At 41.8% G+C, this 13384-nt stretch overlaps 1 protein-coding gene across 2 annotated transcripts in view; it reads left to right on the top strand.

Moving 5' to 3' along the window:
* Positions 1–4388: 4388 nt before the first annotated feature.
* The window catches only part of NRDE2 (NRDE-2, necessary for RNA interference, domain containing), a 50381-nt gene continuing 41385 nt past the window's right edge, over positions 4389–13384 (top strand). For both annotated transcript variants that reach the window (XR_004286082.1, XM_032344686.1), the window contains exon 1: positions 4389–4535. Coding sequence is in view for 1 of the 2 variants with exons in the window: in XM_032344686.1 (XP_032200577.1) it covers positions 4472–4535 (64 nt within the window). In the remaining variant the exon portion in view is untranslated. The remainder of the gene's footprint in view (positions 4536–13384) is intronic.

Here is a 13384-nt window from a genome sequence, read left to right on the forward strand (position 1 = left end):
GAATAAAGTCAATGAGATAACACATTGGAGGTTTGCTAAATATCTAGAAATAGGAGCGGTTAAGTATATTGTGATTCCATTCATTGGATGAAAATATTATACATCTAATATATGTTTATGGCATTTGTATAAAACAGAGAGATGCTTACATTAGGAGGAAAAGTAGTTACAACTATGATGAAAAAATATACCCATAAATGAAAATACCAGAAAAGCAGAAGAGAAAGAAAGAAAAGGCCTGTGTAGAAATACTCTGAAATAGTATTTGTCATTGGGCATTGGAAATATGGGTGATTATACTGTGTTTTCTTCATATGTCCCTGCATTTAAAACTTTTTCTTTATCAAGCATGTATTGAATGCTTAAAATGGGAAAGATACTTCTATCTGCATTCCTACACAGATGGGCGAAAGATGAAACCAATTTAATTTAGATACTTTCACAAGAACTGGAAATTTATAAGGGGGGAAAAATCCACACTTTTGTTCCTTTGGGCTGTGACAGGAGGCAGAGAAAAGAGAGGTGTACATGGGAAGATGAGGGAGAGGCGACACACAGGCCACTCCTGCCTCACACTTAAAAGATATGCGACCACGGGCCAGAGAGACAAAAGTCAACAAGACAAAGGAGTTTTTAAATGGAGACTGAGGCCAAACAAGTTCTTAAAATGTCACTTTTCTAGGGGTGCCTGGGTGGCTGAGTGGGTTAAAGCCCCTGCCTTTGGCTAAGGTCACAATCCCAGGGTTCTGGGATTGAGCCCCGCATCGGGCTCTCTGTTCAGCAGGGAGCCTTGCTTTCCTTCCTCTCTCTCTGTCTGCCTCTCTGCCTACTTGTGATCTCTGTCAAATAAATAAATAAAATCTTTTAAAAAAAATGTCACTTTTCTAGTCAAAGAAAGGCAGCCTAAATAGTGGAGATTTAACTCTGCTTATTTAAAAATTATTTTAAAAAAGAAAGTTTATTGTTGACTTCTTTCATTATCAATGGAACTATAAAGCATATGTCATTTTCTGGAAGAATTCAAGCTGAAAATCCTTTCAGGCCATTTGTGAAGATGTACTAGTTTGAGAGTTCGCTATCTGGGGTGCCTTGGTGATGCAATCCGTTAAGCATCTGACTTGATTTCGACTCAAGGCATGATCTTAGGGTCTTAAGATAGAGCCCTGCATCCTCCCTCTCCCTCTGCCCAAGTGTGCGCTCTCTCTCTCTCTCTCTCTTTCTCAAAACCATTTTTTGTTGATTGTAAGAAATCCCTGCCATAGACCCTGGAAATACCCAAAGTCAGTAACAACAATAATAACAACAACAGTTAAAGTGAGCTCTTTCCATGCACTCTGGAGTGGGTTTTCCTATGGAGAAAAGATTAGTCAAAAGTTTACTTTTACTTTTGTTTTATGATAGAGTTCGCAAGGATCCAGCCAACTATGGCCGTGGTTCAAATTGACCCACTCCCGATTTGTATATATCCCATGGGTTAAGAATAGTTTTTACCTTTATAAAGGTTGGAAGAAACAGAAAGAATACTTTGTGACGTGTGAAAACTGTATGAAATTCAAGTTTCAATGTAGTGGCCACAGAGATGGATATGTCCTGCTAAGTCTAAAATATTTACTATGTGACTCTTTTTAGAAAAAGTTTGCGGACCAACAGTTTAAAAGGTTAGTGTTTAATTTATTCAAACAACAAATTCAAAACCTTGGCGTGTTCTTAAGCTTTTAAAAAACCAGGTGGTAGTTAACACTTCTCTGAAATCTCCACCAACACAATCAAGATACAGAATATTTCTATCACTCCAAGAGATTCTGCATCCCTCCCTCTGCTCCCACAGCCCTAGGCAACCACTGATCTGCTTCTGTTACTATATATTAATTTGGATTTCCTAGAATTTTATGTAAATATAACCATATACTAAGTACTCTTGTGTCTGCCTCTTTTTACCCAGCCTACAGATTTTGATATTCATTCATATTGTTGTGAGTGTTAGTAGTTTGTTCCCTTTTATTGTTATGCCTTTTAAAAACGTAAACTTTGGGGGGTGCCTGGGTGACTCAGTCATTAAGCATCTGCCTTCGGCTCAGGTCATGATCCCTGGGTCCTGGGATCGAGCCCCACATCTGGCTTCCTGTTTGGTGGGAAGCCTGCTTCTCCCTTTCTCATCCCCCCTGCTTGTGTTCACTCTCTTGCTATCTTTCTGTCAATTAAGTAAACAAATAAAATCTTTAAAAAATAATAAAAATTAAGATTTTTAATTTTTAGTTTAAAAATTCTGTATTATAGAACATTTCTATATTTCAGCAAAAAAGGCCAAAATAGTACATGTACACATTATTTCTTTTAAAGGTACTTCAATTACCTGTCAAGTATTAATTTTTATAAAGCTAAACAATTCTACTAACACATATAGTAAACTTTAAATTCTCTTAAATGTTCTGAAACTCAGCCTAAATTACATGAGATTTCAACTTAAAATCAGAGGTTTATATCAGTTGCTCAATTATCTGCTTAATTTATTATTTTTTTTTAAATTTATTGATTTGAGAGTGAGAGGGAGAGAGAACAAGATGGGGGAGGGCCGAAGGGAGAGGGAGAAGCAGACTAAACACTGAGCAGGGAGCCCGATGTGGGGTTCTGATCTCAGGACCCTGGGATCATGACCTGAACCGAAGGCAGATGCTTAACCAACTGAGCCACCCAGATGTCCCATTTTTATTTTTTAAAAGTTACTTATTTATTTATTTATTTTAAAGAGATTTTATTTATTTATTTGACAGACAGATATCACAAGTAGGCAGAGAGGCAGGCAGAGAGAGAGGAGGGGGAGGCAGGCTCCCCGCTGAGCGGAGAGCCCGACTAGGAAATTGATCCCAGGACCCTGGGATCACGACCTGAGCCAAAGGCAGAGGCTTTGACCCACTGAGCCACCCAGGCGCCCCTTATTTATATTTTTTTAGTAATCTCCACACCCACTGTGGGGCTCAAACTCATGACTCTGAGATCAAGAGTAGCAAGTTCTTCCTACTGAGTCAACCGGGCACCCCTTGAGTACACTTTAAATTTTTCTTAAAAGGAGGGTCTCTTAAGCCAAATTCTCTTCCACATTTGTAGCACAGAAAATATCTAACATGCCCAGATTTCCTTTTGATTACAGAACCAATTCTGTGATTTTTTTAAAAAAGATTTTATTTATTTATTTTACAGAGATCACAAGTAGGCAGAGAGCCAGGCAGAGAGAGAGGGGGAAGCAGGCTCCCTGCTGAGCAGAAAGCAGGACCTCTAGATCATGACCCCAGCCAAAGGCGGAGGCCCAATCCACTGAGCCACCCAGGCACCCCTCTGTGATGGTTTTGATTCGCCCACGTGTTCCATATTATTTTTCTGGAGTAGAAAAATATGAAGCATTGAAGGTTGTCATCATTCCAGCTATGCAATGTGATCGGCTAAGGAGGTAGATGTTGCCCCAACTAACTGGGGTAACTTAGAGCCAGAGATTTTGGTAGAACCTGAGTTTCCTTAAGTTGCAGACAGGCAAAATTTTACTACCCCTACCATTATACCCCTCCTTTTTAAAAATACTATGCCCAGTATTCTTCAAAGCATGACGGGTGCTCATTTTGGACTCACACGAGGTCTGTAGCTTTCTCAAGTCCAGCCCGTTCCTTGATTAGATTTGTAACTATTTATACTGTATCTATATGTATATATATGTACATATATATACACACACATATATATGCACATATTTTAGACTTTATTAGATAGAGCACAAGCAGGGGGAGCAGAAGAGGGAGAGGGAGAGGGAGAGGGAGAAGCAGGCTCCAAGCCGAGCAGGGAGCCCGAGTTGGGCACCATCCCAGGGTCTCGGGGTCATGTCCTGAGCTGAAGGCAAAGGCTTAACCCACTGAAGCACCCAGGTGCCGGGTGGTAACGTGAATTCGGTCATCTCACATGGGTTTGAGATGGATCTGCAGTCACAACTCCTATAATAGCTAACTTATCAAGTGCTTCTCGTGGGCCAGGCACAATCACGACTAAGTACCTTAACTTAACAATGCTCACTTAATCTTATGAACATTTTGCAGAAGAGGAAACAAGCTTACAGAGTCAGATTACTTTAACCCAATGGTGATAGTGTGAGTTCAGGGGTCGAACTAGGATCCAGCGCCTGCTACTTTCAGCTTCCAACGATTCTACTTCGGGGTCTCTGCATTTTCCCGGTTCTCACAGAGGTCTTCAGGTATCAATTTCAGGGACGTGGCTCCGCCCCGCCCCGCCCCTCCTCGCCCCGCCCCGCCCCTCCTCGCCCCGCCCCTCCTCGCCCCGCCCCGTCCCCGGTTGGGGACGAGTTTAAAAAAAACACACACACACAAAAACCACACTTCCCAGAGTGCACCGCGAGCGCGAAGGCCTCACTGTCGGCGAGCGCTCTCCGGCGCCATTTCTGTAGAGGGGAACGGCAGCGCGGCCTGTAATCATGGCGCTGTTCCCGGCCTTTGCGGGCATTGGTGAGGCTCCCAATAGCGGCAGCGCCAGGAAAGGTAAGCATACAGAGGGGATGAAGAAGGCACTTGGCGGGCATACAGCGGAGTCTCTCAGTCCTAGGCCCGGGCCCTTGCCTGGGATTTGTTTATCCCCCTCTATCCCAGAGTTCTCCGCGGCGCTGCGAAGACTTCTGGGAAGCGAAGCCTCCTGGCCCCGTCCTGGCTTCGGCTTTGGGTTGCACAGCAACAGACGGAGAAAGAGGGACGGAGGAGAGGCCTTGGGGCTGGGGCTTCGATGTTGTCATGCTCCTGGACCCCATTCTTGCTTTGAGTCTCAGTTACTTCACCTGTGAAACGGAGATAATAGTACTCCTCATCTCAAGGAGATTTCTGACGCAAATGCTGGGTGTTCTTACTACATCTTTCTTCCTTTCCCGTTTTACTTATTTCTGAACTTCTTAGTGGGTTCATAGCTTTTTGCCAACCTAGAGCTAGGGATTAGGATCCAACGCCTAACCGAACGCAGTTTTTCTCCAGAGGGGCACAGATGCTGGGAATCAGAACTGTTTATTGAGGGTCCGCAGGTGATGGCATTCCATATTCTATTTAGCCTTAAACATTTCCAGGCCATCTGCATTATTAAAGATTGCGACGGGGGATTGTCATTTGAAGTAATTAATCCTTGAGTGCCTGGGTGGCTCCGTGGGTTGAGCCTCTGCCTTCGGCTCAGGTCATGATCTCAGTCCTGGGACTGAGGCCCGCATGGACTCTCTGCTCAGCGGGGAGCCTGCTTCCTCCTCTTTCTCTGCCTGCCTCTCTGCCTGCTTGTGATCTCTCTGTCTCTCTCTCTGTGTCAAATAAATAAATAAAATCTTAAAAAAAAAAAAAGTAATTAATCCTAGATCATGCACTTAGGTGACAGAGTCCAGTTGTGTCTAATACCTCTTTTATATCCTCATGGTTCCTTCACTTCTTTTTTGGTAATGCTGTTCATAATTTTGAGTAATTTTTTATATAATTGGTGTAAGTTTTGGCTGTCTTTTACTAGACTGTAACCTCCATGTGGTCAGGGATAGTTCTACACATTGTAACATACTTTGATCCGGGCATAAGTCTAGAATATAGTAGGTGTTCAACAAGTGGTTGCTGAATATACAGACCTGTAATAGGTGATGTGGGAAACAAAGGCAGGAGAAACATTATTAAATTTTCTTACTACCTACAGCCCATTGACCAGTTCTTAAAACAAGTAGAGTGCTCTTCCTCTAGGAACTCTGCTGCCTCGATGTTTATACTTTGCTAAGGTCAAAAGGCCCTGGAAACCTTGCTTCCAAAATTTGTTAGCAACTCAGGCTATCCCTAACCCTCTCCCAGCTTGAAAGTTTATAGTGGGCCACTCATTGTGACCCCAGTGCAGCTCTTTCTGCCCAAGGGTCCTGTCCCCATGCTTTAATAAAACTAGCTTTTTGCACCAAGGAGTCTCAAGAATTCTTTCTTGGCCCTCATCTTCGAACCCTAACTTCTTCCCTACATCAATGTTTATTTTTAAAAAGTAACAAAAGGTCAGATGTTACAGATGTCACAGGTGAACTACAGGAATACTGACTTCTGAGAGGAGGTTCAAAGAAGGTTTATTTAAGAGGTAACTTTGGCGATGGGTCTTCATGAAGGTAGGATTTGGACAGATGGAGATAGTGGAAGGACATTCCAGTCCCTTCAAAGAGATGCAGGAAGAAAACTATGTGACCTGTGCAGAAAATTGCTAATAGCCCAGTTTGTTTGAAAATACAGAGGCATAAAGGGGAGTCCTTTTGGGAAATGTGGTTGGGTCTGGTGGTGAGGGAGGGTAGTGACTTGAGTAACAGGTCAGGGGTTTATCCTTTATTTGGGGAGGGTGAAATGGAAAGTTTAAGGGGAGTGTCACCCTTGTCATCTCTCTTAACCAGTATTTGTCGGACATGTTCGGGTAGTCAATGGCAGTAAAATGTTTGTAGGAGAGCTTTTTATGCAGCACTGTATTTTTAAAAAATTTGAATATTATCACTTGATGAAATTAACTATAATTCTTTAATATCATCTGATTTCCAGTCAGTGTTCACATTTCCCAAGTTGTCTCAAAAAATGGCCTCTTAATGCTTCTTCAAGTCAGGATCCCCAAAGGATACAACACTGTATTTTGTGGATATATCTCTTAGGTGTTTTTAAAATACGAAACGGTTTCTCCTTCCCTTCCACTTTCCCTTGTGATATATTTGTTGAGGAAAATGGGTCATTTGTCCTTTAGACATTTCCCACCAGATCCTCCTGGTGATATTTAGCATGCTTCTCTATCCCAGTATTTCCTGTGAGCTGGCAATTAGATCTAGAGAGTTAATTAGATTCAGATATAATTTTCTAAATTGAAAATACCTGGTCGGGGTATTTGCTGTTGACTCCGGTCGGGAGGATGTGCTGTCGAGTTTTCTTTCAGAAATGTTAAGCTTGATCAGTGATTTCTTGGTCCACCCTGACTTAGGCATTATGGAGCTGTCCATCAGTCTTTCACCTAATGATCTTTGCAGCCATTTATAATTATTGCTTAGAGACATTATTTCATTGGGGTCACAAAATGGTTATTTTCTAATTTTAAATTTTCCTCCTATATTAACATCAATTATTCTATAAACTTCCTGTCAGCACTACTGCGGTAACTTGAAATAGAATTCAGGCAGGAAAGACAGAACGAATGGTTGCTTCTTTTCCTTTGTCAGTGTTCAGAAAATGAGTTGGGGTCCCTGCAGCTTTTAGAGGTCTCAGATCCTCTTCATTATGAACTCTTGAATTTTTAACACTTGTATTTCAATCCATTGCACATACTGTTTTTCTTATGCTCGAATTGTCCCATCTGTGGCTACTGGGAGCCTAATTAAGTTTGGTGTGTGTCTTTTTGACATGACCCAGATGTCTTAATTGCTTCCTTGCTTTCTGGCCTAAAAGGCGTCCAGAGCTCATCACTTACATGTTTTGTTAGGGCCTGGAATTGGCTGTCTCTCTAAAAAAACATGGTTTCTCTTAGTGGAAAATGATATGGGAAGGTTAAAACCACAGGTTGGTGTCTGGAGTACCAATTGCGCTGGGTTGTCATTACTTCTAAACATTTTGGTCAAAACCAGGAAGAGAGAAGTATATCATGAATTCACCTTGGTATTTCCAGGCCCAATTTAAGATTGTGAGATTTTTACTTCCTTCCTTTTTTTTTTTTTTTTTTAAGATTTTATTTATTTATTTGACAGGCAGAGATCACAAGTAGGCAGAGAGGCAGGCAGATAGATAGAGAGGTGGAAGCAGGCTCCCTGCTGAGCAGAGAGCCTGATGCGGGGCTCGATCCCAGGATCCTGGGATCATGACCTGAGCCTAAGGCAGAGGCTTTAACCCACTGAGCCACCCAGGCGCCCCTTTACTTTATTTCTTTTTATAATTTAATTTGTGATTTATACATACATCTGTAATTTAATGTTTATTTTTCTTTCCTCTGATGCTGAAAATCTTAGTTCCTGGGGCACCTGGCTGGCTTGGTGGGTAGAGTGTGTGACTCTTGATCTTGGGGTTGTGAGTTTGAGTCCCATGTTGGGTGTGGAGATAAAAAACAACATCTGTTAAAAAAATAGTCTTGGGGTGCCTGCGTGGCTCAGTTGGTTAAGCAACTGCCTTCAGCTCAGGTCGTGATCCTGGAGTCCTGGGATCAAGTCCCACATCGGGCTCCCAGCTCCATGGGAAGCTTACTTCTCTCTCTGACCTTCTCCCTCTCATGCTCTCTTTCTCTCTCTCAAATAAATAAAAATAAAATCTTAAAAAAAAAAAGTCATAGTTCCTAATGCCACCAGTACAACTGTGTATATGTTCAAAATAACAGTATCACTACTGTTTAATACTAAATAATTTAATATTTCTTTGTGGTTCTTTTTGTCCTTAGGATGTATCCTGCCGCAGATGTGTGGTCAAATGGCCATGTTTTAAAATCACTTGAAATAATTCTCTGCGTGGTTTTGTCACCAGTTTGGCATATAGTTAGGTATAGTTGTTTTTAATTTTTAGGGATTGCTTTTTTTCCTTGTTTTTGAATTGATCCTGTTTTATAGTGTTCTGAAACATTTGCATGGTCCTGAGGTTGAAAATGTAAACCAGGTCTATTCTGAGAAAAAAAAAAGGCTTTCATTTCTGTTCCTCCAACCTGCTACTTTCTTTTTTCTGTGGTTAGAATTTTAGTCAGTCAGTGATATCCTTCCATTTTTTTCTCAATACAAGTAACTACATTTCTTTCTCTACCTTAAATGTAGACTGTTCTACATTTTATTTCTCTCTCTCTCTCTTTTTTTTTTTAAAATTTTTTATTTTTTATAAACATATATTTTTATCCCCAGGGGTACAGGTCTGTGAATCACCAGGTTTACACACTTCACAGCACTCACCAAAGCACATACCCTCCCCAATGTCCATAATCCCACCCCCTTCTCCCAACCCCCCTCCCCCCAGCAACCCTCAGTTTGTTTTGTGAGATTAAGAGTCACTTATGGTTTGTCTCTCTTTTTTTTTTTTTTTTTGAAGATTTACTTCCTGGGGCCCCTGGGTGGCTCAGTTGTTAAGCCTCTGCCTTCGTCTCAGGTCATGATCCCAGGGTCCTGGGATCGAGCCCCGCATCGGGCTCTCTGCTCAGCAGGAAGCCAGCCTCCTTCTCCCTCTTCCACTCCCCCTGCTTGTCTTCCCTCTCTTGCTGTGTCTCTGTGTCAAATAAATCCTTAAAAAAAATAAATATTTACTTCTTTATTTTAGAATGAGAGAGAGCTTGAGCAAGCAGAGGGAGGGGCAGAGGGAGAGAATCCTGAAGCAGGCTCCCTGCTGGGCACAGGGCCTGATGTGGGGCTCGATCTCAGGACCCTGAGACCATGACCTGACCTGAAATCAAGAGGCAGACACTTAACCAGCTGAGCCACCCAGGCACTCCACTGTTATGTATTTTTTAATTTTTAATTTTTTTAAAAGATCTATTTATTTGAGAGAGACAGCACAAGATTGGGGGGGCAGAGGGAGAGGGAGAATCCCTTTTTTTTTTTTTTTAAGATTTTAGAGAGAGAGAGAATGAGCAGGGGAGGGGCAGAGGACAAGCTGACCCCCCACTGCGTGATGAGCTGGATATTGGGCTCAGTCCTAAGACCCTGAGGTCTTGACCTGAGCTGAAGTCAGGTGCTTAACCCACTGAGCCACCCAGGCACCCTGTAGAGAGAGACTCTTAAGCAGACACCCTGCTGAGTGCAGAGCCAGACAGGGCTTGATCTCATGACCCAGAGATCACAACCTGAGCTGAAATTAAAAGTGCCCTGCCTCTTTTGCATTTTAGCTGAAATCCCAGAGATAACTCTACAGTCTGTGCCCTCTACAGTATGAGATCTTCCTCATTTCTTTTGACTGACAGAACTCCATTGTGTGATGCCATATGGTTTAATCAGACAAGTTCCTATTAAGAACATTTAGACTGTTTCCGTTCTTCTGCTGTTATAAATAGAAGCACTGTACTGTTTTTTTAACACATGATGTTACATTAGTTGCAGGTGTACAACATAGTGATTCACCCACTTTATACCTTATGCTCTACTCACTGCAAGTGTAACCGTCAAATCACCACGCACCGCTGTACAGTATCACTGACTCAGTTCCCTTTGTGATTTATTCATTACATCACCGGAAGCCTCTATCTACCACTCCCCTTCACCCATTTTGCCCATCCCCTGGCAGCCTCTCAGTTCTTTATATTTATAAACAAATATGCGTTTTGTTTATGCAGTGTTTTGTAGATTCTATATATAAGTGAAATCATGTGGTATTTTTGTTTCTAAGATTCCACTTAGCATCATGCCCTTTTAGGTCCATTTATGTTATCGCAAATGGCAAGATCTCATCCTTTTTTATGGCTAAGTAGAAATTCCTTATTATTTATATTTTTTATACAAATCACATCTTTTTTTACTGATTAGTCTATTGAAGAACACTTGGGCTCCTTCCATATCTTGGCTATTGTAAATAATGCTGCAGGAAACATAAGGGTGCATATGTCTTTTTGATTTCTTTGGGTAAATACCTAGGAGTAGAATTATTGGATTGTATGGTATTTGTGCTTTTAATTTTTTGAGGAATCTCCATACTGTTTTCCGTATTGGTTGTACCAGTTTGCTTCCCACCAACAGTGCACAAATGTTCCTTTTATCCACATCCTTGCCAGCACTTGTTATTTCTTGCCTTTTTAAAATTTTAGCCATTCTGACAGGTGTGAGGTGGTTTTCTTGGGTTTTGATTTGCCTTTCCCTGATGATGAGTGATGTTGAGCATCTTCCCATGTGTCTGGTGGCCACTTGGATGTCTTCTTTGGAAAATTGTCTATTCATGTCCTTGCCCATTTTTTGTACTTCTTGCCTTACACTGTAAAATGTTATAAAAATGTAAGATCGTTGGGGCACCTGGGTGGCTCAGTTGGTTAGGGGTCTGCCTTCAGCTTGGATCAGGGGTCTGCCTTCAGCTTGGGTCATGATCCCAAGGTCCTGGGATCAGGCCCTGCATTGGGCTCCCTGCTCGGCAGGGAAGTCATCTTCTCCCTCTCTCCCTCTTGCTCTACTCCTGCTTGTGTTTTCTCTCTCTCTGTCTCTCTCTCTTTCTCTCTCCCCCTCTCACTCACTCTCTCAAATAAATAAATAAAATTTTTTTAAAAATGTAAGATCATTAATAGTAGTGCAGAGTTTTAATAAAAAACAAAACAAAACAAAACTTAACTGCTGGACAGGACAGACAGGCAGTACCCAAGTGAGTGACAGCAGCTCTGCTCCTCACTCTGGAGGTAACTGTTAAGTGTTAGGACAGGATTTAAGTAGGCATCGTTCAGTAAGAGGTTTGAGGGGGGAAATATAGCAACATTCATTCTTTCAACAAACAGGCATGTCTTAGGAGCAGCAGAGAGCCTCCAATGTCTGACCCCTCCAATTCTCAAGTTTTCCTTCTGTGCCATCAGACTGTTTATTAGGATTTTATACTCTAAAGCATTGTTGCTCGGGTGTTGAATATTTGGTCAGAGTTAGGAGGGAAGATGTCATGTCCGTTCATTTAATCCTCATAACATTATATGAAGCAGGTATATTATCCATATTGGGGAAGGAAACTAAACTCACTTTTTTTTTTCTCTAAAATCTACTCTTCTTCCTGTTTCCGCATATCGGAAAATGGCACCACCATTCCCCCCAAGCCAGAACTGAGACCCATACTTTGATTTCTCCTCCTTCCCTCACCCCCATTCAGTTCTTCATCCCATCCTTCCAAATAACTCTTTTCCCATCTCTGAAGTTTGTACCTCTTATTCCCTTCCATGTATTTTGCCCATCCACCTACCCTGTTCCCCTCTGGCAGCCATCAGTTTGTGCTCTGTATTTCAGATTCTCTTTTGTTTGTTCATTTATTTTTTAGATTCTACATATAAGTGAAATTGTGGTATTTGTCTTTCTCTGACTTCATGTATTACCTTCTAGGTTCATCTATGTTGTTGCAAATGGCAAAATCTCACTTTTTTATGGCCTAGTGATATTCCCTAGAGAGTGAGAGAGAGAGAGGGAGAGGGAGTGTGTGTGTGTGTGTGTGTGTGCATGTGTGCACATATACACATACTACATCTCTTTTTTAAGATTTAACTTATTTATTTGACAGAGAGCATTAGCAGGGAGGAGAGGGAGAAGCAGGCTCCCTGCCTAGCAGGGAGCTTGATGTGGGGCTCGATCCCAGGACCCTGGGATCATGACCTGAGCTGAAGGCAGATGCTTAACCAACTGAGACACCCAGGTGCCCTACACACTACATCTTTATCTACTCATCTGTTGATGGATGTTTAAGTGCTTCCATCTCTTGGCTACTGTAAATAATGATGCAATGAATGTAGAGGTGCATATGTCTTTTTGCATTAGGTTTTTTTTTCCTTAGGATAAATACCCAAAAGTGAGATTGCTGACTCCTTTGGTATTTATAGTTTTAATTTTTTGAGGCACCTCCATACTGTTTTCCACAGTGGCTACACCAGTTTGCATTCCTACCAACAGTGCGTAAGGGTTATTTTTTTCCTGCACATCCTTGCCAACGCTTATTTCTTGTCTTTTTTATTTTAGCCATTCCAACAGGCGTGAGGTGGTGGCTCATTGTAGTTTTGATTTGCATTTCCCGGGTGGTGAGTGGTGTTGAGCGTCTTCACGTGTCTGTTGGCCATTGGATGTCTTTGTTGGGGAAATGTCTATTCACGTCCTCTGCCCATTTTTTTTTTTTTTAAGATTTTATTTATTTGATAGAGAGATCACAAGTAGGCAGACAGAGAGGGGAAAGCAGGTTCCTTGCCGAGCAGAGAGCCTGATGCGGGGCTTGATCCAGGACCCCGAGACCATGACCTAAGCCGAAGGCAGTGGCTTAACCCACTGAGCCACCCGGGTACCCCTCTGCCCATTTTTTGATTGGACTGTTTAATGGGTATTGAGTTGAATGAGTTCTTTATACATTTTGGTTATTAACACCTTATTAAGTACGGCATTTGCAAATATCTTCTCCTATTCAGTAGGTTGTCTTTTTGGTTTTTTGATAGTTTCCTTTGCAGTGCAAAAGGTTTTTAGTTTGGTAGAGTGCCGATTGTTTATTTTTGCTTTTGTTGCCCGTGCCTGACATGACAGGTCCAAAAAAATGTTGCTAAGACTAATGTCCAAGAGCTTAGAACTGATGTGTTCTTTTAGGAACTTTATGGTTTCCGTTCTTACATTTAAGTGTTTTACTCATTTTGAATTTATTTTTGTGTATGGTATAAGATAGTCGCCCAGTTTCGTGCTTTTCCATGTAGCTATCCATTTTCCCAGCACCGT

Source organism: Mustela erminea, chromosome 5 (assembly GCF_009829155.1).
Source record: "Mustela erminea isolate mMusErm1 chromosome 5, mMusErm1.Pri, whole genome shotgun sequence".
Lineage (NCBI taxonomy): Eukaryota > Metazoa > Chordata > Mammalia > Carnivora > Mustelidae > Mustela > Mustela erminea.